Source organism: Podarcis gaigeae (genome assembly GCF_964106915.1).
Source record: "Podarcis gaigeae genome assembly, chromosome: 10".
Taxonomy (NCBI): domain Eukaryota; kingdom Metazoa; phylum Chordata; class Lepidosauria; order Squamata; family Lacertidae; genus Podarcis; species Podarcis gaigeae.
Window position 1 is genome coordinate 60,004,520 of NC_139686.1, and position 27,027 is coordinate 60,031,546.

At 44.7% G+C, this 27,027-nt stretch overlaps 1 protein-coding gene and 1 long non-coding RNA gene across 5 annotated transcripts in view; one reads left to right on the forward strand and one right to left on the reverse strand.

The window, feature by feature from the left end:
- LOC310825732 overlaps positions 1-15,429 on the reverse strand; it is a 240,438-nt gene extending 225,009 nt beyond the window's left edge. Inside the window, exon 1 of the long non-coding RNA XR_014555495.1 lies at positions 15,337-15,429. This is a non-coding gene — a long non-coding RNA (uncharacterized lncRNA). The remainder of the gene's footprint in view (positions 1-15,336) is intronic.
- HDAC10 (histone deacetylase 10) lies at positions 400-23,474 on the forward strand. Of its 4 annotated transcripts, none has more exons than XM_083699241.1 (21): positions 400-566; positions 4,798-4,870; positions 5,474-5,608; positions 6,905-7,001; positions 7,357-7,454; positions 8,719-8,823; positions 8,916-8,984; positions 10,844-10,970; positions 11,752-11,817; positions 13,500-13,559; positions 13,706-13,795; positions 14,541-14,647; positions 15,654-15,721; positions 16,734-16,980; positions 17,483-17,573; positions 18,581-18,666; positions 19,401-19,454; positions 20,098-20,179; positions 21,226-21,411; positions 22,768-22,939; positions 23,209-23,474. In XM_083699241.1, the coding sequence occupies exons 2-20, from the start codon at positions 4,806-4,808 to the stop codon at positions 22,933-22,935; spliced, it is 2,001 nt and encodes a 666-aa protein (XP_083555367.1). In that variant the 5' UTR covers positions 400-566; positions 4,798-4,805; the 3' UTR covers positions 22,936-22,939; positions 23,209-23,474. The 4 variants fall into 4 exon arrangements, with proteins under 4 accessions (XP_083555367.1, XP_083555370.1, XP_083555369.1 ...); XM_083699243.1 differs by having other exon boundaries at positions 439-577; XM_083699242.1 differs by lacking the exon at positions 400-566 and adding an exon at positions 4,203-4,259.
- The last annotated feature ends 3,553 nt before the right edge of the window (positions 23,475-27,027 follow it).

The window sequence follows — 27,027 nt, forward strand, 5'->3', positions numbered from 1 at the left end:
TATTAATACTACTATTAATAATACTAATATTGTTAATATTGATATTATTAATTAATATTATTTACAAAACCAGAGGAAAACGCCAGTTCAGTGAAAACTCATAATGCTTTTTTACACCTAAAAGTCATTTTAAACAGCCGACACGTTGTAACTAAGGAATGGACAACCTTGTTTTATCCGTGACTGCGCGGCCGCAAACGCTTTGCCAGCCTCGCCTTTCGCGCGCCACTCAGCGCTTGAATGGATTAGCTAGTAGTCCCGAAAGCCCAATGAGAGGCGGCGATGCAGATTGACACTCCTAAATCTGCGCCTGTCCTTTACATTGCGGATCCTCATTGGGCCGACGAAGAATTCTCCATCTCCCCTGGCTAATCAGGAGCGGCAGATTTTCGCTCCGCCCTTCAAGCCCTTTGATCTGCCTTCCCCTTTACACACAACGGAGAGTCCCTGAGGTTTAGCAGGACCCCGGAGCTGGCTGCGGAAAACTCTCCACTATTAACCCTTTGCTTAACCTTTGTTTCCACGCTGGGTGCAGCAGACAGAAGCCTCGGCCCGCCTTACCTTAGGTAGGTCAAAAGTAACTCTCAAATAAAACCAGGGACGTGCATTGATCCTTTGCCGTTCCTGCTGCAGTTGGTCGAAGTTGCGGGAGAGAGGGGCAGAAACTGCACTCTGCACATGCTCAGAGGCACTACGTCCTTTTGCTAACCGCCGGGCATTAAGGGTTCCTTGCTTGAGCTTCAAGCTGTCAACAAGGATCTGCTCAGTGGTAACCCAAAGAGACGCATTAAATGTTTTGCATTTTATTTTTTTGGAGGGGACCTGCAGGGCCGTCTTAAGCATATCCGGCGCCGTGGTGCAAAGATCCCTCCGGCGCTCCCCGCCCCTTTCCCAGAGTTACACATTATATCTGCTTGTTGGGGGCGGGGGGACAGGAAACATAAACATACTTTTTTAGTTGCTTGTTTATTAACAATGCACTTATATATACGAAACCACCACATTGATTTGGGCAGATTTGAGACAAATTATCTTATTATGTAACACCTTGTTTTTAACAATGTTGCTTTCTTTTTAAATTCAGAGTACCTGCATTATTCATGTAAAATCCAGTGGTACCTCGGGTTAAGAACTTAATTCGTTCTGAAGGTCTGTTCTTAACCTGAAACTGTTCTTAACCTGAGGTACCACTTTAGCTAATGGGGCCTGCCGCTGCATTGCCGCCGCACAATTTCTGTTCTCATCCTGAAGCAAAGTTCTTAACCCGAGGTGCTATTTCTGGGTTAGCGGAGTCTGTAACCTGAAGCATCTGTAACCTGAGGTAACACTGTACAGTAGTTTGATACAGTACATTGTATGGTGTAGTTTTTCCTCAAATTCTAAGGTTCTCCTAACACCTTAATCCTTTGCTTTAATAAGGGAGACCTTAAAACAACGTGCAAACGTATTTTAAAATAATTTGAAATTTGAAATCCACTACATCAAGCCAGCTCTCAAAAAAATTAACGCATATTGTATGCTTCACATGCCAGATTTTGTGTACTATTGGTCAGATAACATTGTAAACATCAGTAGAATTCACAACAACAAAAATGCTTGCCCCTAGCACATTTCACAGCTTCAGTTGCCAGAACTGTCACTGAAAACAATGCATTGGTCAGTCTGAACCATGTCAGGTAAACTATGGAAATAGCATATCCACAACACAAACTGTGCTAGTACTTTCTTTTCAAGTCTTAATTCCATAATGGGTACAATATGAGAGAGCCACTACTCCCAGCCTGTGAAAAGTAGTGGAACTAACTATCAGACATTTTGAAAATGTGATAGTTTACAGTACATTCTTGCAGCCCAGTGCCAGGTTCCAGGCACTGCAGTGGGTTGTACCCTTGGGTACTTTCCAACTTTACAATTCTAAGATTTATTAACAGATTTTGGGGGGCTGGGGTTGCCCAAACTTTTTTCAAAGAGGGCCAGATTTGACCTTTTTTTACAATTGAAATTGTTGACCTTTTTAAAGAAATAGGGGCCAGAGAAAACCAGCCGTGGGGCCGGATTATGCCCCAAAACGGACTTTGGACATGCCTGGCTTAGGTGGTTACTTACCTGTTCACATGTTAAGGGAATGGGGGGAAGGGCATAGGCAGCAATGTATGTGCACAGAGTGTAAGCGAAGAGTACCTGATTGGTTTGTATGAGCTCTATTTACTATTTTAATTTAATTACATTTATATCCCACCTCCCCCCCCCCAGTAGCTCAAGGTGTACATCAGTGTTTCCCAACCTTGTGCCTCCAGATGTTTTTGGCCTACAACTCCCATCATCCCTAGCTAGCAAGACCAGTGGTCAGGGATGATGGGAGTTGTAGGCCAAAAACATCTGGAGGCACAAGGTTGGGAAACACTGGTGTACATGATTCTCCTCCCCATTTCATTCTTGCAAACAACCCTGGTGACTGGCCCAAACAAGGTCTCCCAATGAGCTTCATGGCTGAAGTCATAGTCCGACACTAACCCAGAGGTTTTCAACTTTTCAGAGTCCACGGCTCCCTTGGCCAACTACATTATTTCTGCAGCTCTTCTGTGAGGAAACACACTCAGAGCCTCAGGAGCCCAGTTACATCACCCCTTGCCTGCAGCCCTTTTTGAACACCTTCCCCAGTGCCGGATTTACGCATAAGCTAAACAAGCTATAGCATAGGGCCCCACTCTCTTGGGGGCCCCAAAAAAATTTAAAGAAAAAAACTGGTTGTACATTTCCAAAATATAAGATAAAAAAATATTGTTATATGCAAATGACTTTAGATACCTATTAGGTCCATAAATTACCATATGGGATATATTCAAAGTAGAGGAAAGACAGCGACAATTTGTTGTTGACATATTTGTTGTTGTTTAGTCGTTTAGTCGTGTCCAACTCTTCGTGACTCCATGGACCAGAGCACGCCAGGCACTCCTGTCTTCCTCTGCCTCCTGCAGTTTGGTCAAACTCATGATCGTAGCTTCGAGAACACTGTCCAACCGTCTCGTCCTCTGTCATCCCCTCCTCCTTGTGCCCTCAATCTTTCCCAACATCAGGGTCTTTTCCAGGGAGTCTTCTCTTCTCATGAGGTGGCCAGAGTATTGGAGCCTCAGCTTCAGGATCTGTCCTTCCAGTGAGCACTCAGGGCTGATTTCCTTCAGAATGGAGAGGTTTGATCTTCTTGCAGTCCATGGGTCTCTCAAGAGTCTCCTCCAGCACCATAATTCAAAAGCATAAATTCTTTGGTGATCAGCCTTCTTTATGGTCCAGCTCTCACTTCCATACATCACTACTGGGAAAACCATAGCTATATGGACCTTTGTCGGCAAGGTGATGTCTCTGCTTTTTAAGATGCTGTCTAGGTTTGTCATTGCTTTTCTCCCAAGAAGCAGGCGTCTTTTACTTAGGTCCATAAATTACCATATAGCATATATTCAACACAAAAAAGCAACAAGTTGTTGTTGACAAAGCACAGCTGGACATATAAAGGGCCCCATTAGCTTCAGTAGCTTAGGGCCTCATCAAACCTAAATCCGGCCCTGACCCTCCCTTGTGGAGGGTTCCCAGAGCCTTTTCTCCCCTCTCCTTGAGAGTCCTGGTCCCTGAGCTGTCCCAAAGAGGGGCTTGGGAAGAGGATGCCCCCAGCCTTAGCAGCCCAACGGAGACCGAAGAAAGGTGAGCATGAGGCCAGTGCCTTCCTCACCTTGGGAGGCAGCAGTGGGCATTGCTGGGCCTGCATGGTGTGCCCTTCAGTGCTGGGCACTCAACTCTCAGGCAGGCCTTTCACACAGCGAGCACAAGAAAGGCCAGCACGGCGCCTGCCTGCCCAGCTTCCCACTTTTCTGTCCATTCCCAACAGCAAGGTCTGGCAGACTGGCTGGGCTCCCTTGCCCGCTTGCTTGCTTCCTCTGAGGCCGCCTCTGCTCCTGGCATGCAGAGGGTAGCAAGGCCAGCTGGCTATCCCCAGCTGGGTCCTTCCAGCTGTCCCGCTGCGAAGACCCATCAGCCTCTGCTTCGACGTAAATCAACAACCCAGGCTTCAAAGCCAGGGCACACTATCAGCAGAGGAAACCGTGCACACAGAATAGGCTTGAGGCTTGTGGAAGCATACTACAACTATGGATTTATTAATCATAAATCAGGACAAAGAAACATGTCGTCTCTCTCTTTGTCTTCTCAGGGAGACAGAGAAAAGCAAAAGCTATTCACACAACGAAAGTTCCCAGCAAGCTGTGCTGGTATGTAAACAGACATGTGACATGCAACAGTTCCATGTCTGCAACTAAAGGTGGAATGGAATTTCCCAACATCCAGCACCCCCTGGCCAGCTCCAGAGGCACCATTTGCCTCCGGAGCTTGTAGCCAGGGCTGCTGCAACAAACAGCCACATAAGCCTTTGGGAGGCAGATATGTGAGAGGGCACCAGAGGAGGGAGGGAAGGGAAGAAAGAGGGATGGAGGCCAGTGTTGCCCACGGCACCCCTCACCATCATTCAAGGCACCCCAGGGTGTCACGGCACACTGGTTGAAAACCACTGCTCTGACCATTGGACCAAATGCATGTTAGAACGTATTCACGTAGGGGCCACATCTGCTATGTGAAGATGCCTCTGAAATTCTCCTGGCTCTTAAGTGTGCTTAGAAGTCATCTAGAAACTGTGCTAAACAAAACACTGCAGGATGTCATTGTGGATCCGGTCACTTCTGTTTTGGAAACGCTTGTGTTCATGTTTCTGCCTAAAATGTGTACAAATGTTCTATGTTTGGTTTGTTTTAGTTAGAGGCATGGCTTCTGGAACAGCATTGGTTTATGATGATGAAATGACCAGCCATAAGCTCCTTTGGGATGAGTAAGTTCTATGCCCTTTTAAAATGTGTGTTTTTGGGGGGGGGGGCGCTATTGAGTTGTTGTTTTTATTTTTATTTTGTATTTTGTGTTTTTATATCTTGATTTTATTCCGTGAACCGCCCTGAGACCCCTGGGTATAGGGTGGTATATAAATTTAATACTACTACTACTAAGAATAAGTTAAATCTTAGTTTTTTAAAACCAACAACAAACAACTACAAATATGGTTTGAGAACAACATGTGTGATCCTGTTTTCTGCTAAGCAACCCACAACTGCAGTCAACAATTGTACGCTCTTTCACACAAACACTTGTATGAGTGTACAGACAGCTTGTACCTGTGTTCAGTGAAACATGTAAACAAGGCTATTCTGAAGTTCTCCTTTTTGTTGTTGTTCTAGCCTATGGATGATTTTTTAAAAAATTAAAAGTTAATCATCATTCTTCAGGACTTCAGATTCAGGGGTTAAAGTTGTGGTTTAAAGAGAAAAAAAATGTCTACTTTTAATTTCTCCTGCCCCCCAAAATTGTTTTCTCTCAGTAGTAATATGGATGCTTCCTTGGTGATTTTACTGCAAAAATAAAACATTTGCTTGTTTTTCAGCCCAGTCTGTGACATTGAAGTCCCTGAGCGGCTTTCTTCCTGCTATGAGCGCCTTAAATGCTATAACCTGGTTGAAAGATGCGTCTCTGTACCTGTCAGAGAAGGAACTGAGGAAGAGGTCATGTTGGTTCACAGGTCTGACGTCTGTCATGATGCATTTCCATTGCTATGTTCAAGAAATAGAAAAGGAATTCACCCCTTGATATTTTCCTCAAACTTTCCTCACACAATTTATTCTTATAATGAAATAGCCTAACCCTAAGACCTGTATGTAAAATGGGAAATGAAATCCCGGCCTTTTGCAAAAAGTCGATGAGGCCTAGGTTGAAAGACAGGAAATACTTCATACTGTTCAGGTTGATAGGAAAGATATTGGAAGTAGCTGAAGCTCAATACAAGTTAGTCTAAAACCGAACTTGAAATTCTTTAATTGGAGATATAATACTCCTTTCCCCCTTAACCATGGTTAAGAGGGCAAGCTGTGAGCATACTTGCTTCTTGTCTTCCTTTCCGCTCACGGCTCCCCCCCCCCCTTTTGGGGGGCCTAATCATGGTGAAGCATTGTGTCTCTGCTGACTAACTATACTTAGTCAAAAATGAGAGTTTGAAAACTCATTTCTAACCATGGTGGCAAAGGCTACTTAAAGCAAACCAGGATTAGCCCTAGCATTGGTGTAGGCATAACAGCACACCAAGGTTAGCTCAAAAAAGGGAAAGGAGGGGTGAGGAGAAAGTGGGGTGAGTATTTATTTATGTATAAAAGGTAAAGGGACCCCTGACCATTAGGTCCAGTCGTGACCGACCCTGGGGTTGCGGTGCTCATCTCGCTTTATTGGCCGAGGGAGCCGACGTTTGTCCGCAGACAGCTTCCGGGTCATGTGGCCAGCATGACTAAGCCACTTCTGGTGAACCAGAGCAGCGCACGGAAACGCCGTTTACCTTCCCGCCGGAGCGGTACCTGTTTATCTACTTGCACTTTGACGTGCTTTCAAACTGCTAGGTTGGCAGGAGCAGGGATCGAGCAACGGGAGCTCACCCCGTCACGGGGATTCGAACCGCTGACCTTCTGATCTGCAGGTCCTAGGCTCTGTGGTTTAACCCACAGTGCCACCCGCGTCCCATATTTATGTATATATCTATTAAATTGATATATCCTGCACTTCCGGCCAAGCAATTCCAAGCCTGAATACAAGTTTGTGGCCTGTTCCCAATCTCTTAGGCCCCATTTGCCTAAAGGAAAAGGTAGAATTGTTTGTCCTTCTAGGTTAGCCATGGAAAACCTGTGGCCCTCCAGCTGTTGCTACACTCCAGTTCCCATCAGTACCAGTCAGCTTGGTCAGTGGTCATGGATGATGGGAGTTGTAGTCCAACAATGTCTGGAGGGCTTCAAATTCGCCGCCTTATCGGTCTGAGGCATTTTTTCTTCCCCAGCTCGGATTATTTGGAAACTGTGAAGAGAACTCCGAAAATGACAGAAGAGGAGCTCCAAAAAACCTCAGCTGGTTACGATGCTGTTTTCTTTCACCCGGTATGTGCAGACACAATAATGATCACTTTCTATACGGAACAGGGTTTCCCAAACTTGGGTCTCCAGCTGTTTGTGGACTACAATTCCCATCATCCTTGATCACTGGCCTTGCCAGCTAGGGATGATGGGAGTTGTAGTCCAAAAACAGCTGGAGACCCAGGTTTGGGAAACTCTGATATAGAACATTTCACATGGGTAAATCTCCATGTGCGTCTCTCTGCTGGGCCTCATGTCAAGAGAGAGAGAAGGAAGGGAACATACTAGGCTTACTTTGACACGCTGAAATATGCTCCAAAATGCTCCTTCTCAGAGGTTGTGGTGAAAGACTTGAATTGCAACCTCTGCTGTTCTTCAGACCACGTATCGCTGTGCCAAATTGGCTGTGGGAGGAACTCTGGACATGGTGGATGCTGTGATGTCAGGGAAAACACGGAATGGGATGGCTCTGATAAGGTAACAAGGTGATAATTCTTCTTATCGGAAACCCTGTGTGTTTTTCAGTTCCATTTACCAATGGGACCAGTAACCTAGAGCAGGGATGGGGAGCTTTTCCCCATTGTGGGCCGTGCTTCCTCAGAAGCTTATCTGTTGATACGGCATGTTGGTGGCGGGCCAAGGCTGGAAGAAGTGGTAGGTGGGTCCACAGTCAAAAAGGTGCAGGGCACCCTCTTTTTCTCCTCCTTCCTTCCTGCCACCCACTTTCTCCTCAGGTTTTCTCCTTCCTCATCAACAGCATGAAATTAGGCCTAGAGGGGTGGTCCCTTTGTAGAGGTCTTCAAGCAAGGTCTGGACAGCCATCCACTGGTTTCCCCAGCCACTCTGGATGGCTCCCAATCGAATATTAAAAATACAATACAGCATTAAACATCAAAAACATCCCTAAACAGGACTGAATTCAGATGTCTTCTAAAAGTCAGATAGTTATTTCCTTGACATATGATGGGAAGGCGTTCCACAAGGTGGGCGCCACTACCAAGAAGTCCCTCTGCCTGGTTCCCTGTAACCTCACTTCTCTTAGGGAGGGAACCGCCAGAAGGCCCTTGGCGTTGGACCTCAGTGTCTGGGCAGACACTGCCCAGGTATACTGGGCTGAGGCCATTTAGGGCTTTAGAGGTCAGCACCAACACTTTGAATTGTGCTTGGAAATATACTGGGAGCCAATGTAGGTCTTTCAAGACCGGTGTTATGTGGTCTCAGTGGCCACTCCCAGTCACCAGCCTAGCTGCCGCATTCTGGATTAGTTGCTGTTTCCGAGTCACCTTCAAAGGGAGCTCCACGTAGAGTGCATTGCAGTAGTCCAAGCTGGAGATAATCAGAGCTTGCACCACTCTGGCAAGACAGTCCGCAGGCAGGTAGGGTCTCAGCCTGTGTACCAGATGGAGCTGGTAGATAGCTGCCCTGGACAGAGAATTAACCTACACCTCCATGGACAGCTATGAGTCCAAAATGACTCCCAGGCTGCACACCTGGTCCTTCAGGGGCACAGTTACCCCATTCAGGACCAGGGAGTCCTCCAGATCTGACTTGCCCGCAGTCCCCCAAAACAGTACTTCTGTCTTGTCAGGATTCAACCTCAATGGCCATCCACTGAGGATGTTCTAGCTCTGGATTTCCTACGTTGACCAGAGGATTAGGTGACCTATAAGCCCCACTTCCAAATCTAGGTTCCTGTGGTTCTATTAATTAATGCTTAATTTACCACTTTGCTTGCTTGCAGGCCTCCAGGCCACCACAGCCAGAGAAATGCAGCCAATGGGTTTTGTATATTCAACAATGTTGCTATAGCAGCAAAATATGCCCAAAGGAAATATGGTCTGCGGAGGTTAAGTATATATTGGTCTCTACATTTCTTAGTTTCTGGCCTAGAGGTTTTCATGCTTCTCTACTGAATATTGTCATTGTTGGTTCCTGCAGAGTTCTCATTGTTGACTGGGACGTGCATCACGGACAAGGAATTCAATATATATTTAATGAAGATCCAAGGTTTGTTGTTTTCTTGTTTTTACAGATTTGGAACAACATTGTATAGGCCTTTCAAAATGCTTGCAATTAGTCTGGAAGTGGGTATCAAGCATATTTAATAGAACATGTCAGTTCCTGACATATTTTGGCACTTTTTGATATCCTTAAGATGCATAAATTGTTAAAACTGATCATTGTAAAATCTACACACAAACACACACACACTTAGAATGATGTTCAGTTGTAACATAACTATTTTATCATTATGTTTCTTGCATCAGGTTCTATATTTTTTATTATTCACGCTCATCTTTTATTATGTCAGTTCATTCTTCCAGTTTATCCTGTAATTCTTCTGGGGATAGCTGCATTGTGCCATAAAAGTAAAGGTAAAGGGACCTCTGACCATTAGGTCCAGTCGTGGCCGACTCTGGGGTTGCGGCGCTCATCCTGCTCTATAGGCCGAGGGAGCCGGCATCCAGCTTCCGGGTCATGTGGCCAGCATGACTAAGCCGCTTCTGGCGAACCAGAGCAGTGCACGGAAACGCCGTTTACCTTCCCGCTGGAGTGGTACCTATTTATCTACTTGCACTTTGACGTGCTTTTGAACTGCTAGGTTGGCAGGAGCAGGGACCGAGCAACGGGAGCTCACCTATCATGGGGATTCGAACCGCTGACCTTCTGATCGGCAAGTCCTAGGCTCTGTGGTTTAACCCACAGCGCCATAGAGAGTATTAAAAAAAATAATTCAGACCTTTTCCAGGTTTGCCTGTGTTCAGGCCAACGACTTCAAAACCCAATTTACCTGTTCGCTTTCTGGGTGAACTTGGAAATCCAAAGTTGAGAGAGAGTGGTTTGGCTGTTTGCTGTAATAATAACATAGCTGTCAAGTGTCCCTTATTTGAAGGGACAGTCCCTTATTCCAGCGCCATGTCCCGCTGCTGTCCCTTATTGATGGATGTCCCTTAAATGTCCCTTAAATGATATCCCTTAAATTTCAAAGGAAGCAGCTCCTTTCCCTCCTTCCCTGCCGGCCACGGAGGAGGGAGGCTACAACTGTGTTGCTTGGCTGTGTTGCTCACCCAATAAGAAGTCTAAGAACGACTGGGGGGGTGGAGCTTGCATGCCTTGTGTGTGGCTAGTTAATGCAAGCTGAGGGGTTTTTTGAATGCTGGACGCCATTTTGTTGCATGTGCTGCTGCAAACTTTGCAGTGCAAAGCCAGGCCGGGGAGCCATCTTAAGTTGAGGCTGCATAAGCTTTGTGGTGCATGTGATTCAGATTCTATTCAGTCAAACCTCTGGTTACAAAGCTGGTTGGACAGTGTTCTTGAAGCTACCAGCATGAGTTTGACCAGACTGCAGGAGGACAGGAAGACTGGAGTGCCTGGAACAGGTGAGCCCGCAGGTCCCTTATTTTGGCTGCTGGTCCCTTATTTTCAAGGCTGCTGGTCCCTTATTTTCAAATCTGTAAGTTGACAGCTATGAATAATAATGGTTTGGCTTCTCATGTCATCTGAATCCAGATTTGTGGTTTAGGTTTCCTGGACAAACCATGAACTGTATACCACAGGACAAACCCTGGTTACAGATCATGGCTAGTCAGGAGAGAGAGCTAAGCGATGAGCCCAGGTTTGGATGACATGTCAGGCAGCAGAATGACTAGAATAGGGGCAAAATGCTCACTATCTCCTCTCCTGTAAATCACATATTCCTTCTAAGCCATGCTTTGATTTAGTGGACATGTGGACCAGGCCAGTGTGTAATGTTGTCATTTTTCGCGTTCACTCTTGAGGTACAAATTTGGTGATTGCGCATGCTGAAAAAAACCTTCAGGTGAGCATTAATGGCATAATTAACCTTGTTTTGTTCTTGCTTCCAGTGTCCTCTATTTTTCCTGGCATCGGTATGAACACCAGCAGTATTGGCCTACACTTAGAGAGTCTGATTATGATGCTGTTGGTCAGGGGAAAGGAAAAGGATTCAATATAAATGTGCCTTGGAATAAGGTAAATCACAAGACAGCTTAAGAATGCAACTGCAATAAGCTCTAGAAGTCATGCACCTGGTGCAATTTCTGTTTAAAAATGTTTTTCAATTGTTACCTTGATTATTTATGTTTTTAAAAATGTTTTAGACTGCAATAGTAAGGTATCAAGAGAGGTGTAAAATGAGTAGTACCTAGTTTGTTAAAAGTGATTCGAAGCTGAAGGTTATGGAATTGGTGATAAGAGTTTGTAATGATTATATGAATAACAGATTAGAAAAGGGATTTATAACCTGATATGTAACATAGCAAAGTTTGTACAGATAACTGCATCTGCATGATACTGTTTCACAGATAATTTTTCCGTGTTGCATGTGTTCTGTTAACTTTTTAACAAACAAATAAGGAAAAGATTCATTTCCCATGTACACATCCCTTGGTTAGCGGAAATCTCTAATTAGCAGAGAAAAGCATTTCCCAGGTATGCTAATTGATTTTGTACTGGCATGGCTTCCGTCATAATGGTAACAAACACAGCCAAACCCTATAACTGAATTTCACATCTGTATTCTATTTACATGTTGTCAGTTGTGACTCAATCCAGCATTAAACAGGCGAGTAAGATTCTTCCCACTCAGCGTACAATTTTAGGATTTGATCCTTCTGATAATGGCAGGAGCCACAACTCTGCTTCATTCTTTGAAGTCTTGGATCATTTCCCTGAGATCTTAATGAAATCTTAGACTGCCTTGACAGTTTTAAAAGTGATTTGTTCATTCTGTTTTAATGTATTGCCTTTGCAGATTGGAATGGGCAATGCAGATTATGTAGCCGTATTTCTTCATGTGTTGCTTCCATTGGCTTTTGAGGTAACTTTCCTCCCCCATTCTGAATGTTGTAAATCTCGTTTGCATGAATTAGAAATTGTATCTAAAAGCCATTTCAACATATTCCTTGGTAGTGGCATCTTGAGAAATGATCTTCTGCTATAGGGGAAAAGTGACTGCCGTATTTTTCCGTCTATAAAACGCCCCCGTGTATAAGACGCCCCCTCTTTTTGGAGGCTCAGATTTAAGAAAATGGGGGGAGATGTACCCGTGTATGAGATGCCCTCTAATTTTTGACATTTTTTAGGGGGAAAACCCTAATCTTATACATGGAAAAATACGGTATTTTATGTTGTTGCTTCTAGAAAAATGGTCCACAGGGGTGAAGGCAGTTATCAGATAGAACTGCATTGACTAGGGAGTGATTAAAGAAATATACAGCTATTATCAGCAAGCACAGAGGAAAGTAAATAGAAGCCTTGAGATGGTGTGGTTTTAGAGGAGCTTAGAACAAGGGTTGCCAACCTGGCACCTGTGGGCACCATGATGCCCGCGAAGGCTTTCACCAGTGCCCCTGGACAGATGCCCTAGACTCTGAGCTTTCATTAAAAAAAAAAGTCCCCAGCCCTCCTAGAAAAAAATTTATGAGGTAAAATGTGCAGGTATCTTCTAAGCGATTTCTGTGAAATGAGAGTGGTTGTGTGGTGGCCATCTTGTATTTTCATCCTGGTACTGAGGAATGCTCCCTGTTTGATAACAATGGCACCTCTGTGTATGTGGAGATCACGCAGTATTGATTTTACACAATCAGGACCGGCGTGACATATCTGATTTCCAATTGGTAAGCGTAAGGGAGGCTCAGCCTCTCCCATTCTGGGCTATGCCACACTCCACGTGGCAGCCATTTTGTTTTATGCTGTACCTCGCCCCAGCAGCTGGCACCCCACAGCACACTCTCAAAATGCCAAATGTGCCCACTGGCCTGAAAAGGTTGGCGACCCATCTTAGAGTACAATGATCGTTCTGTTAGTGGAGATGCCATTTGTATGTGGTAGAGTACAGTGGTACCTCGGGTTACATACGCTTCAGGTTACATATGCTTCAGGTTACAGACTCCGCTAACCCAGAAATAGTGCTTTAGGTTAAGAACTTTGCTTCAGGATAAGAACAGAAATTGGGCTCCAGCACCGCAGCGGCAGCAGGAGGCCCCATTAGCTAAAGTGGTGCTTCAGGTTAAGAACAGTTTCAGGTTAAGAACGGACCTCCGGAACGAATTAAGTACTTAACCCGAGGTACCACTGTAAATGCTTTGCATGCTTAAGGGTCTAGATTCAGTCCCTAGGGTCTCCAGAGGCTACGAGTCCAAGCGGAGCAGACTTCTGCAACCTGGTACCACTCTCCAAATGTTCCTGGGCTACAGCTCTCTTCATCTCTGACCTTTGCCTACAGAAAATGGGAGTTTTAGTTCAAAAAGTCTGGAGGGCACCAGGTTGGGGAAGAGCGGGTGAGGTGGACGACCGTCTAACTTGGTGTAAGGCAGGTTAATGTGTACCATTTATAGAGAATGAGAAAGCAGTATTTGCAGTCCGTTTAAGTAGACCATCAATACCCACATGCCAATGTATCTGTTTGAATTGAAGTATTACTGGCGGATTTCTATAGCTTCATTCAGAGTGCACTATAATGTATTGACAGTTTTGTTTGGTTTTTTAAAAAAATCTTAGTTTGATCCAGAACTTGTTTTGGTCTCTGCTGGTTACGATTCCGGAATTGGTGACCCAGAGGTAAGTAATCTTCTGCATATATATTTGCCACCTCCCTGACTTTAGAGTTAAAATTTCTTTTCATATAAGAGCAAGAACAGTCAAATTTCCCAGAAGTGGTTTTCTGGTTTGATGAGCTGCTTGTATCTTTCTTTCTCATTTTCTAGGGTCAGATGAGCGCTACGCCGGAATGTTTTGCCCACCTCACTCATCTCCTAATGCAGTTGGCGAAAGGAAAATTGTGTGTGGTTCTGGAGGTAAACTTTAAATGCTGCAAGCTTTTTTTTGTGATTTGTTTAAAGCACTTACTTGCCACTCTGTACCAAGAACAAACAAACCATAGCCTAAGTGTTGTACAAAAGTAATAAAACACATTAGGAAACAATAATAAACCAAGATACTGGAATTTATTATTAATTAATTAATTAATTAATTAATTAATTATACTGCCCTTCATCCAAAGATCACAGGGTGGTTCACATCATAAAAAGACAAAATGAAAAGACGAAATACATAATTAAACCAAACCAAACCAAACCAATAACCCCCTCTCACAGACACATTTAAAAGATTATAGACTGTTAATCAGCCAAACACCTGGTTGAAGAGAAACAATTTTGCCTGGCGCCTAAAAATGTGTAATGAAGGAGCCAGGAAAGGCTTCTTGAAAGACATTATCCACTGTAGGTGGTGACATATGCCAAATTAAAATTAACAGTCAAGAAACTCCATACTTTTCAAAGTATGTTAAAAAACAAACTTGTTTTTTAACATACTTTGAAAAGAATTTAGTCTGTGGTTACGTCCTTCTGAGGGGAGGTTGTTTCTGCATTTTGGCTGTGCCCAGATTGGCTATGAGTCCTGGAAGACCTGCTCCCTGCCTTGCTGGCCTTTGCAAATGAAACGTTTCAAGTGTGTTGTAAAGTGCAATGTGAAAATGTGACACGAGATGGCGATAGCAAGCTATGGCAAATTCATTATATATTTTCAAATGTATTTTAGGGTGGATATCATCTGAGGTCGCTGTCTGAATCAGTTTGTATGACTCTAAAAACCTTGCTTGGAGATCCATTGCCACATTTGTCCGGAGAAATGGCGCCATGCTTAAGGTATTTGTATCGGTTTGTGCGCATGTGTCTGCATGTCTGGAATAAAAGATTGCCGCTCCCCTCAGGAGTTACTCACATGAAGGGGGCAAGCGGAAAGGGCTGTGGGAATCACATGTGGGGTGGGGTGGGATGGCTGAACATGGGGGCATCCATGCTCCTTTCGCATGAGCAGTGCTTGAAAATAACTCCAGTGTAAACATTATCTCCATATGTGAGCAGAATTCAGCCAAACGGGGAGCACATTTTAAGTTCATTTAACTGAGGAAGTTTTAATCCCCTGCTCAATCATTCCCTGTTGAAATAAGCAAATCTTGTATCCCATCTTCATGCATGAAGTTGCTGTTTTTGGAAGACATTGGTAGTATATTTGGAAGTATGTACTATTTATTTGGGACGCGGGTGGCGCTGTGGGTTAAACCACAGAGCCTAGGGCTTGCCGATCAGAAGGTTGGCGGTTTGAAGCCCCGCAACGGGGTGAGCTCCCGTTTCTTGGTAAAGGGAGCCCTGACCATTAGGTCCAGTCGTGACCGACTCTGGGGTTGCGGCGCTCATCTCGCTTTATTGGCCGAGGGAGCTGGCGTACAGCTTCCAGGTCATGTGGCCAGCATGACTAAGCCGCTTCTGGTGAACCAGAGCAGCACACAGAAATGCCGTTTACCTTTCCGCTGGAGCGGTACCTATTTATCTACTTGCACTTTGACGTGCTTTCGAACTGCTAGGATGGCAGGAGCAGGGACCGAGCAACGGGAGCTCACCCCGTTGCGGGGATTCGAACCGCCGACTATCTGATTGGCAAGTCCTAGGCTCTGTGGTTTAACCCACAGTGCCACCCATGCCACAAAACCTGTGATATTTTAAAAGTTTTTTCTGTCCTGTGTCATTGCAACTTTCTAATGCAACATCTTTACAGATTCTTGCTTTTAAACAATATAGGGACTGGGTTGATACTCATTTGTGTGTGTATTTTGTAGATAACCTTTCCTACACTCTTTTGTCTCTTCGTTAGTGCATTAGAATCAATCCACAATGTAAGAGCTGTACACAAACCATACTGGAAGTGTTTGATGCATGAAGGTAATGACAAACCTGTCTAAAATTTGTTCTAAAGTGCAGATAAATTGATAAAACGAATGCGGTGAATGTATTAAAGCGACACATATTTTCAGGGTCAGATAATCCGGAGTTAGACCTCCAGTTCAATGAAGTTCTCTAGTCTGTCAGTTTAGGGGCAACTTTGGCTAGACCTTAATATAGCTGGATAGGGATTCTGTGTAAGTGGGGGAATATAACTGATTGAATGAACATGGATAATTTTTAGTCTGTCCCCCCCTCACTTTCCAACCCAACACTCAAATGAAATGATGGCAAGTTTACACTGGATAGTCTAATGACGGGATGTTTGGCCAGTATACTTGGGTCGAAGTCATTGGGGCTAAACATGTTTAAGTTTAGGGAAAACAATTCATCTGGCTTGTAGAGCATAGCACGTGGTTCCAGGTTTTTCCTCCTGAATGGTTAAATATTATACGGTGTTTACAAAAGGTAAGGCTAGAGCAAGATTCTGAATAAAATGTACGTAACTTTTAACATTGCCTTCCTAGAAACCTGCTCTGTTGATTTCTGCTGAGTCATTCCATCTATTTAGAGTCATACACACAGTATGATCTGTGGCAAAGGTGGCATTTTCCAGATGTTGTTGGACTCCAATCAACCCCGGCGAGTGTGGCCAATGATCTGGGAGGATATGAGTTCAGCAACATCTGGAAAGTACCACCTTGGCTATCCCTCATTTGTGGGCTGGATTTCAGAACCTTGTTCATTCTTGAAGACCTCTGGAAGTCTTGGAGAAATTGGAAACGTATGCAGTGTTAACAGCATAGATCAGTGGTTCTCAGCCTGTGGATCCCCAGATGTTGTTGGACTACAGCTCCCATCATCCCTGACCACTGGTCATGCTGGCTAGGAATGATGGGAGTTGTAGTCCAACAACATCTGGGGACCCACAGGTTGAGAAACACTGGCATTGATTGTCTTCTGTTAAGAGTTAAGCTTTTCATTGTGTGTTGATGTCTTCTGTTGTTTTCAGACATAGCTCCAGTGCAAGACCTCAGTACCAGGGCACAACTCCTAACCCCACTAGAAGCTGAAAGACCGAATACTGAAGAGGCCATCAAAATAGACATGTTTCTGGAGCTCCACATGAAAAATATTTCATTTCCAAGACCTCACATTAAAACAACTGTCGCCGTTGATGAAAGCAATGCATGCTTGCTTTCGCCGTCTGTTCAAATGGAGAAGGAAAAGGATAAGAAAGAACTCAAGGCCCTTCTCAGGTTAGCCATACTGTTGCAGGTCAGGAATAGCGTATGTTTATGAGAGATTGCAGTGCCTGTTAATGCAAATTCCAAAGCAATAATTATTATTATTTTCTACACTTGGAATATTCCTAATCTTTTTTTCGGTAGCGTTAAGGCATCACCTGCAGCTAACTTCAATATCTGTTTCTCTGATATTGGCATGCAGTGTGTCAAACCAGTTAATACTGAGTTAGGAGAACAAGAACAATCTACAATTATAGACCATGCACTAACAAACTGATTGGATTTCTCCCATTTACCCTCACGTCTCTCTGCCTTCATTTTCCGTTTTCGTAAAATGTGCCAAATGATGCTAATGCTTAGTAAAAGACGGATCCTTGTTAGAGAACGACAGCGTAACCTTTGCTGGTTAATTATATGCCTTGATATAGGTTTAACAATTTCACACGTTATTCAGATTGTAGTTATTCCAGCTTTCCCAGACTGTGACCTGTTTCCAAAAACACGTCTCTTGCAGCGGACTTGATGCTGATCTTGTGAAAGAAGGAAAGGACTTAAACTCATTTTTGAACATGCTGGCTGTCCTTGACAAAATCATTAAAAACGAGGTAATATCAACAGTCACAATTGTGCATGTTGTAGTTCCTGATTCTTCTTTAGTCTGGGAGTGGTTGCTATCCAGGCTCTGCTTTAAAGCCTCTAGAGCCCGACGTGTTCCTTAGGTATTATGTATATTAACTTGTGTTGCTTTTACAGGGATATGTATCTTATGCATACAAATCTGAATCTTGATATGACATATATGTTTCAAAACACCTTGGGCGATAGCTAACATTACTCAGACTTAGATGGGTATCACCCCTCGCTATGATATAAAGATTACATCTGCATTGTTAAAGACATTCCCCATTAAATTTCAGCATCCTGCTTATTAGGGGACAATAGCTACATTTGTTTTCCAGCTTCTTACTTATTTTGATCATTGGGAAAAATCCAGAGAAAATTGGGTTCACGACCACCAATTCAGTTAGTAATGGTGACAGGGGTGCCAATTTGAATAAAATATTGGGAGGCCCAGGTAAGCCCGTCTTGTGTAATTGATCACAAAACATGGCGCACACTTGAATGGCAATGCCCATCAACTTTGGAGGAGCCGGGCCCCCTCAAATATTTTATGGGGGGTGGGGTGAAGGGGCCTCTGTCCCTAGGAGTTGGCTCCTACGAATGGTGAACGTGGTCTCATTTACTTCGCAGCACAAAGATATACTCAACAGACTGTTTTAAGGGGAACCTTTTTATTAGTTGTGCTTTTAAACACATCTTGATTGCGTTTCAGAAAAGAAATAAAAGTACAGTGGTACTCGGGTTACATACGCTTCAGGTTACATACGCTTCAGGTTACAGACTCTGCTAACCCAGAAATAGTGCTTCAGGTTAAGAACTTTGCTTCAGGATGAGAACAGAAATCGTGCTCCTACAGCGCAGCAGCAGCAGCAGCAGCAGGCCCCATTAGCTAAAGTGGTGCTTCAGGTTAAGAACAGTTTCAGGGTAAGTACGGACCTCCAGAACGAATTAAGTACTTAACCCGAGGTACCACTGTATCCTTGTTCTTTAGGTGACCAATGGTCTCGCAGTCTCATCTGAAGTATCCCTTTCTTCCGCTATCGCTCTAAAACATTGCCGTAACCTGAAGGTACAAAAGTGAGTAAAAAGCCTTTTGCATCCTGTGCTTTTCTGCGGAGTTCAGTTGTTCAGTTATAAAACGTTTAAGACGCTTTAGTTATATAACTGCTTACTGCTATCTCTTGTTAATGAGCGCAGCAATGCTACAGAGCAATAATGTCTACCTTTTTTCAGGACTGGGATAATTCCTGACATTAGGAAAACAAATCTTAATATATTTTGTGTGCGTATTTTCAGTTTGTATAATTGGGTAGAAGGACCCAGGATTAGATGTGATGAAAAACACATATTTTCTCCTGCACAGGGAGTGAAGAGACACTTGTTACGTTGCTATGGTGCAAATATGTTTGTCGCTTCTCACATGCAGGTGCAAAGTATTAACTATTCTGAGTGACACTCCATGTATGCAGATACTTTTCATTCCAGATTCTGCAATCCTGAAACGGTTCTTTTGTGAACTAGAGAGCTTGACACATGATTGTAGAATACAAGGCACAATTCTTTTCTTTTTCCCTTTTGTCATCCATTTGTAGTTTATTCCCTGGGTCTTTAGTCATCATTTCTGCCTGCCTGCTTGTTTGTTAGTTACTTACCTGGCTATATTTTGTAAATTTACTTGCACTGCTCGCCCTGCCTCTCTTTTTACGTACAGCTTATTGGCATGGTATTTTTGTGCATGGTATCTTTTTTATTTAATTTGAATGCCACATATATTTTAATGTGTGTTCCAACACTTTAATGTCGTTCTGCAGAGTCCTGTGTGTGTCTGTCGGTGACGTGGATGTGAAAACTGATTTGGATGATGGGTAAGGATTTCATACCCACTTCCTGCTAGGTGGGTTTAAACGCCCAAACTACAGACTATACTATTATATTGCTGATGACAATTTGTGCAAGTTTTTAAAATGACATTGAAGAGATAGAGATAGACTCATTCCTCGGTCTACTGTTCTGCACATTCTTACCTAATTAAAATCAGTAGGACTTCCTCCGTAGTGCACTTGCCTATGGTTGAACTGTAAATCGGTCTTCCTATTGCCAGACTGGTTTCTAGAGCATCTTTTGAAAATATATCTGCTAAAATGGAAAAAGAACAAACGAGTTGGCTATTATGATTATTTACAGACAATTTCTCCCATGTTTTCTATGACTCTAGATGACCCCTTCCTAAAATGTGAGGATTGTTATGTGGATTTCAACCAGCCCTACAAGAGCGCAGTTACTTGTTGCTTTAATTCATAAAGTATTCGTATTTGGCATCTAGTAGGACAAAAAATGGGGAAATTGTGGCCCTTCAAGTTTTGCTGGACTGTAACTTCCATCCTCCCTTAGCACTGACCATTCTGGCTGGAGTTGACATAGCTTGGGAATCCAACAACAGCCGGTGTGTGTGTGTCACAGGTTTCCCATCACTCTGGTAGAATCTACCTCCTCCTTTTTGTTTCACAGCAAAGTTCTCCTGATAAATATCAGTGCTAAGCCGCTGAAGAAATCGGACACCAAATACAATATAACCGTGAACTGGGAAAAGGTAGGCTTAACATTTTTCTGATTCCTTTTCTTCCCTAAGTATGATTTATAGAGGGTGCAAGAGTCTGAGCTTGAAGCTGAGCTAAACATTGAGCAATATCCCCTGATTTCAAGGGCTGATGACACCCAAGTGTTTGGGAACCTTGAGCCAGTTAGGGATTGCAAATATGTGTACCGTATTTTTCGCTCCATAAGACGCACTTTTTTCCTCCTAAAAAGTAAGGGGAAATGTGTGTGCGTCTTAGGAAGCGAATGGCGCTGCACAGCTCTCCCTCTCTGCACAGCGCCTCTTCAGCGAAGTGGGAGGAGAAACGGAAGGGGCTCCGTTTCTCCTCCCGCTTTGCTGGAGAGGCGCTGCGCAGAGAGGGTCACCTTAACCTCACTGGGTTGTTGTGAGGTTGTTGTGTGATAGCCCTTGTTTAGCCCCCTGAGCAACTTGACAAACAGACAGGAGAACATTATTCTTGTTTCCCCTCTTCAGTCAATCTTGGATTCCATCACTGCCCAAACCATGTGCCTCTGTCTCTCCAAACGGCCAGATGATCCCATTTTTTTTTCTGGGGCTTTCCGTGAGAGAATGAAATCCAAGCACTAATGCCTGTTAAAATGCTTCTCCTGTTCACTTGCAAAATGAAGCTTTTGAAAAGAGGCTCTACAGAAATAAAAGATTCAGAATTTTTCTTCTTCTTGTTTTCCTCCTCTAAAAACTAGGTGCGTCTCATGGTTGGGTGCGTCTTATAGAGTGAAAAATACGGTATATGTTCTTAAGGCTGTGTGTCTACACATGTATGAAGCCTGTGCCTTACTTGTTGACTGCAGGAAATATCGATATGTGTCCTGTAAACACATTTGTTGTGTGAAGGTGGATGAACTCCAGCATAAATTGCTTAGAAACCCTACTTTGCAAATGTGTTGCACTGAGCTTACTACCCAAACATGCACCTAGTGGTTAGGAATTTTTTATTTTTCGGAACAAAAAACCAATTGATTGACTTTGGATTTGTGACTATACGACTGCATTAATTTTGTTTTATTTTTTAACTGAAGGGTGTTGAAACAAACAACTTCTTCTCTCCTGCCCTTGGACTCATTCTCCCAGTTGCATACAGCTGTCAACCTGACCTAACCATTATAGTTCTTGGACCAAACCAGAGTGTTGGGCAAAATGGGATTTCCTTGCTTATTCGCTTACTGCAAGGCTTGGCACAGTCTCACATTCTTGCTCTGATTCAGGTAAAAAGTTGATCTTAATCTTAATGACAAAATAAGTATATCATATTGGGTTTTTAGAAGGAAAGAACCAGAGAGAACACATTGCATTTTCTGCCTCCCCACATAAAAAGTTTGTGTCATCCATGTATTCTGTAAAGTGTTGAACAGTCTTGTAGCCTAATTCCAGTCCAAAATTACATTTTCATATCAAAGAATGTCCCCAGCATGTGATACCCTTCAGGACTATGGTCTAAACCACTGAGCCTCTTGGGCTTGCTGATCAGAAGGTCGGCAGTTCGAATCCCCACGATGGGGTGAGCTCCTGTTGCTCTGTCCCAGCTCCTGCCAGCCTAGCAATTTGAAAGCACACCAGTGCAAGTAGATAAATAGGTACAGTGGTACCTCTGGTTATGAACTTAATTCGTTCCGGAGGTCCGTTCTTATCCTGAAACTGTTCTTAACTAGAGGTGTGCTTTCGCTAATGGGGCCTCTTGCTGGCACACGATTTCTGTTCTCATCCTGGGGCAAAGTTCTCAACTCGAGGTAACTCTTCCAGGTTAGTGGAGTTTGTAACCCGAAGCGTTTGTAACCTGAGGCATTTGTAACCCAAGGTACCACTGTACCACTGTGGCAGGAAGGTAAACGGCATTTCCATGCACTCTGGTTTCTGTCACGGTGTTCCGTTGCACCAGAAGCAGTTTAGTCCTGCTGGCCTCATGACCCAGAAAACAGTGTGGACAAACGCCGGCTCTCTCGGCCTGAAAGTGAGATGAGCGCTGCAACCCCATAGTTGCCTTTGACTGGACTTAACCGTCCAGGGGTCCTTTACCCTACTTTTTAATTTTTGTATTTGTTCCATATTTCTACATTCTCTAGTCCCCTGGAAAATGTGCATATGCATAGCAATTACAATCTAGCTTTCATTATCCCCATACCAGTGATCAAGAGTGGTTCTCATAACCCTCCTATTAAACTTGTATTTGAGGCACATGACCCCTGATGCTGATTTATCAATCATATATTTTGAACTCCCTTCCTTGGTAGAATCTTTTCAGGGTATCAGACAGAGGACATTCCCAGCCCTGTCTGAACATGCTGAGAATTGAATCCGGAACCTTCTGTGTACAAAGCCAGGTGCTCTACCACTGAGAGACACCCCTTCCTCATTAAAACAAGATCAATAAATCAACAACTAAAATAGAAGCAATTAAAACATGGAAGCAAGCTTAAAATCATCGAACAACCAAGCAGAACAAAAGATGTTCTTAAAAATGAAAGAACCAGTTATAGTTCCTGAGGAGGGGGTTCCAAAGATGTAATCCATAAATCAGTATGGATTCATTGGAATATTATGTTTTATTGGCTTTTTTTTTAAAGGATACTGAGGTAACCTTATTGCAAGATATAATCAAACCCCTGACGAGTGATTTTACACCTTCCTTTGGAACATATACACCAGATCTGAAGGAGAATGTCCAAAGGGTAATAGAATTAAGAGAGCAACTTCAAAATGAATGGAAATTGCTTCAGTGTTCAGGCAAGTAAAAAGGTATGTATCAATTATAGAAGGAAAGTAAAATTAAAATGAACGTTGAATTTAGACTGCAGTCCTAAACACGTTGATCTAGAAGGGAACCAAGTTGAACTTACGCGGCTTGCTTCTGAGTGCATAGGATTGAGTTGTTAGTACTGTTTTTCTAAATACTCTGTGCTTTTTCAAGGCCCTGAATTAACTGCCCTTACAAAAGCTCATGTTGCTTTATGCTCTAAAATCTGATGGATTCTCCCCTCCCCCCCCCCCCCCGCTCCCTTGTATAGCAAACGTTTCCATTGCTGAAAGATGAAATTTACTTGGCTGTCATTTTGGCTCTCCCTTTTGATCTGCATATCCGGAATCAAAATAAAAGGGAAAATGAAGATTATCTAGAAAATCAGCAGAGAAAAAGAATGACGAGTGAGCTACGCATCAGGAATGATACTGCAAGAATCATTTCACATTTTACTTTTCTATCTTTTCCAAATGGAATTTATGTATTTCACAAAATACTTTTCTATCTTTTTAAAATTAAACTACAATTAAACAAGATTGTGTTAACTTCAGGTTGTAAGAAATAAATTTGCCAAAACTAAGGATGCCAATAAACACACTGGTTTGGTTTGCATGTAACACTAAACCAAACTATGGCTTAACGTGAATGAGTAAGCATGGAGCAAAAATCATAGCTGCTTCTCTCGATTCTGCCACACTACCCAGAGCCAAACCATAGTTTGATTTCACATTTGCAACAGTTGCAGCTGTTGAACTATGTATCTATTTTTTTCCAAGGTTCATTATGGTAATTGAGAACACCGGTTGAGGTTGGCTAGAATCTCAGGAAGGGCATTTTCATGGGATACAGAAATCAGAGAAAAATATGGGACGTGGGTGGCGCTGTGGTCTAAACCACTGAGCCTAGGTCTTGCCGATCGGAAGGTCGGCGGTTCGAATACCCGCGACGGGGTGGGCTCCCGTTGCTCGGTCCCAGCGCCTGCCAACCTAGCAGTTTGAAAGCACGTCAAAGTGCAAATAGATAAATAGGTAGATAAATAGGCGGGAAGGTAAACAGCGTTTCCATGCGCTGCTCTGGTTTCGCCAGAAGTGGCATAGTCATGCTGGCCATGTGACCAGGAAAAACTGTGGATAAACGTCGGCTCCCTCGGCCAGTAAAGCGAGATGAGCGCCGCAACCCCAGAGTCATTCGCGACTGGACTTAACTGTCAGGGGTCCTTTACCTTTACCATTTTTATGGACTAAGAAGGCAAGGAGAGCCACTTCTTCCCCTGGTCCAGTTCCACACACCATTTCTGCTTCAGTCTGAAGGAAGGAATGACCGGGGGGAGGGGGAGAGAATTTTGGGATTCATCTCCACAGAAGCATTCCGAACCAAAGCTGGATTACCCAATGGGCAGAGCAGACACCAGCCTGTTGTTTTGCATAATAAAATTGGTTTATTAATATTGTTGGTTGGTAAAATAAAAAACAAATCAGGAGATCATTTGCGAGGAACCCAGTGAGATTTTGACTTCCTAGGGGCCTCCACAGGTTTTAATCTGGAACTGTGCCCAACCAAGAGCCAACTTTGGGCTCTCAAATGTCAACAGAGCCCTGTATGACCCTACAATTTGGCACCCTTCCCTCTTGTTCGCCTGCATTGTTTTAGCCCCCTCTGCAGCGTGGTGCCCGGTGTGAGCGCACCAGTCGTGCCATCCTTAAACTGCCCCAGCCCAGCCTTGGGATGCGGTGTTGGCATGGGAAAGAATCACACCCCTGTCCTGGCCAGGTGGACTGCAGAGAAACCTCCATAAAACTATAAAGGTAAAGGGACCCCTGACCATTAGGTCCAGTTGTGCCCGACTCTGGGGTTGCGGCGCTCATCTCGCTTTACTGGCCAAGGGAGCCAGTGTACAGCTTCCGGGTCATGTGGCCAGCATGACTAAGCCGCTTCTGGCGAACCAGAGCAGCACATGGAAACACCGTTTACCTTCCCGCCGGAGCATTACCTTTTTTATCTACTTGCACTTTGATGTGCTTTTGAACTGCTAGGTTGGCAGGAGCAGGGACCGAGCAACGGGAGCTCACACCGCCGCGGGGAATCGAACCGCTGACCTTCTGATTGGCAAGTCCTAGGCTCGGTGGTTTAACCCACAGCGCCACCCGCGTCCCTCTATAAAACTATAGGAATATCTAAATCAGGCCTTTCTCCTCCAGCTGGCAAGATGACAGGAAAATACTTCCCTGCCACAGAAAGTCACAGCATACCTGCAAATTTTGGTTTGTATCATGGCACCGCTGGGCTGCTGCTTGGCCAGAGCCTTTCTTAAACCACGGCCATGCGAAGGAAGGACATTGTATGCTCCTGATATAGGCATCCACTCTCAGGGACAGGAGTCCCATGGCCCTCCTCAACGATTTTCTTCTGGGGCAGATCGCCCTCAATATCTCCCCCCACCCCAACAGCCTTCTCAGCTCTTTTTCTCAGTCTGCTGCCTCCCCACAGCCAACATCCCTCCATCTCCTGCGTGGCACAGAGCAGCTCAGCAGCAGCGCAGGGAAAGGCCTTCCCTCCCCTGCCATGCTGCCCACGCCCACATCACCACTGACTGCCAACAATCTCTGCTCCTGCCTGGGCACATGACGCCCCGACCCCTGGCTTGGAAGGAGGAAGGGCAAGGGGCTGGGACAAGATGGGCCTGCTCCCCCCCCCAACCCAGCCCCATTTCACTCAGGTCGACGCCACAACCTCCCTGCACATGTGGGGAATGGATTCCCCATGGAATTAACTTACCACAACTTCCAAGGTTTCATTTTTATGTCCGGCACCCTCTCCTTGTCTCAGTCCAGGCGCCACAGCACCAGTCTGGGGCAGGGGGGTGGGGGATACTTGTAACCAACCAGTTATTCACAACAGTAAATATAATCTGGGGACCACAGCTGGGGACCTGCCAAGCTATCAACAGCTATGGACAAGTCAAGCCAGGGAGCCAAGCCACATGCACCAGTGACAGGTGATGCTGCTATTATTATTATTATTATTATTATTTATTATTATTATTATTTCGCTCTCACCAACTGCCGCTGCCCGTCTGGAACCACGATTGGCCAAACCGACTCGCCTACGCGACGCAAGCTGAACGTCACGGTGCTCATTGAAGGAGCTCCATGTGACATGGAGATCGACACCGGGTCTGCCCTGTCCATCGTGTCGTGGAGCACCATCAAAAGACTGGTACCCAGAGTGTCCAAAAGGCAACTCGACTCTCACCGTGTACACCTGAGAGACTACCAGGGAAACGACATTCCCGTGGTAGGCATTGGCCGGTTCCGGATTGCCTTCAAGGATTTTTCGGGCCTGCTCCGGTTGGTGGTGGTCGAAGGTCAGCGGCCAAGCCTCCTAGGGCTAGACTGGTTTGATGCCCTCGGCCTGGAAGTCACCGGCATCAACTGCATCTCTAACGCAGAGACTGAGGGTCTGGTCAAAGACTTTGCTGAGGTTTTTGACGGCACCTTGGGGCAATATACAGGTACGCCCATCTCCTTTAGCCTTGATCCACAAGTCGCCCCCATCAAGCTAAAGCCACGCCGGGTTCCCTTTGCTCTCAAGGCTAAGGTGGACGAACAACTGGACAAACTGATCGCCCAAGGAGTTTTGGAGCCGGTTGACCACAGCAAGTGGGAAACCCCCATCGTCACGCCTGTCAAGCCAGATGGGTCGGTGAGAATCTGCGCTGACTACAAGTGCACGATCAACAAGGCACTTCAGCAGCACGCTTATCTGGTTCCTGTTGTCCAACACCTGCTGCATTCCCTGGGTGAGGGTAAGGTCTTCGCTAAGCTGGACCTTGCCCAAGCCTATCAACAACTGCCAGTCGATGATGCCACTGCTGAAGCCCAGACGATCGTCACCCACCGGGGGGCATTCCGTTGCCGCCGGTTGCAGTTCGGGGTGAGTGTGGCTCCTGGCATCTTCCAAAGCCTTATGGAGCGTCTCCTGCAAGGGCTTCCGGGCGTGGTACCATATTTTGATGACGTCTTTGTGTCTGCAGACTCACACCAGCAGCTGTTCGAGCGCCTCCGTGCCGTGCTGACCAGGTTCCAAG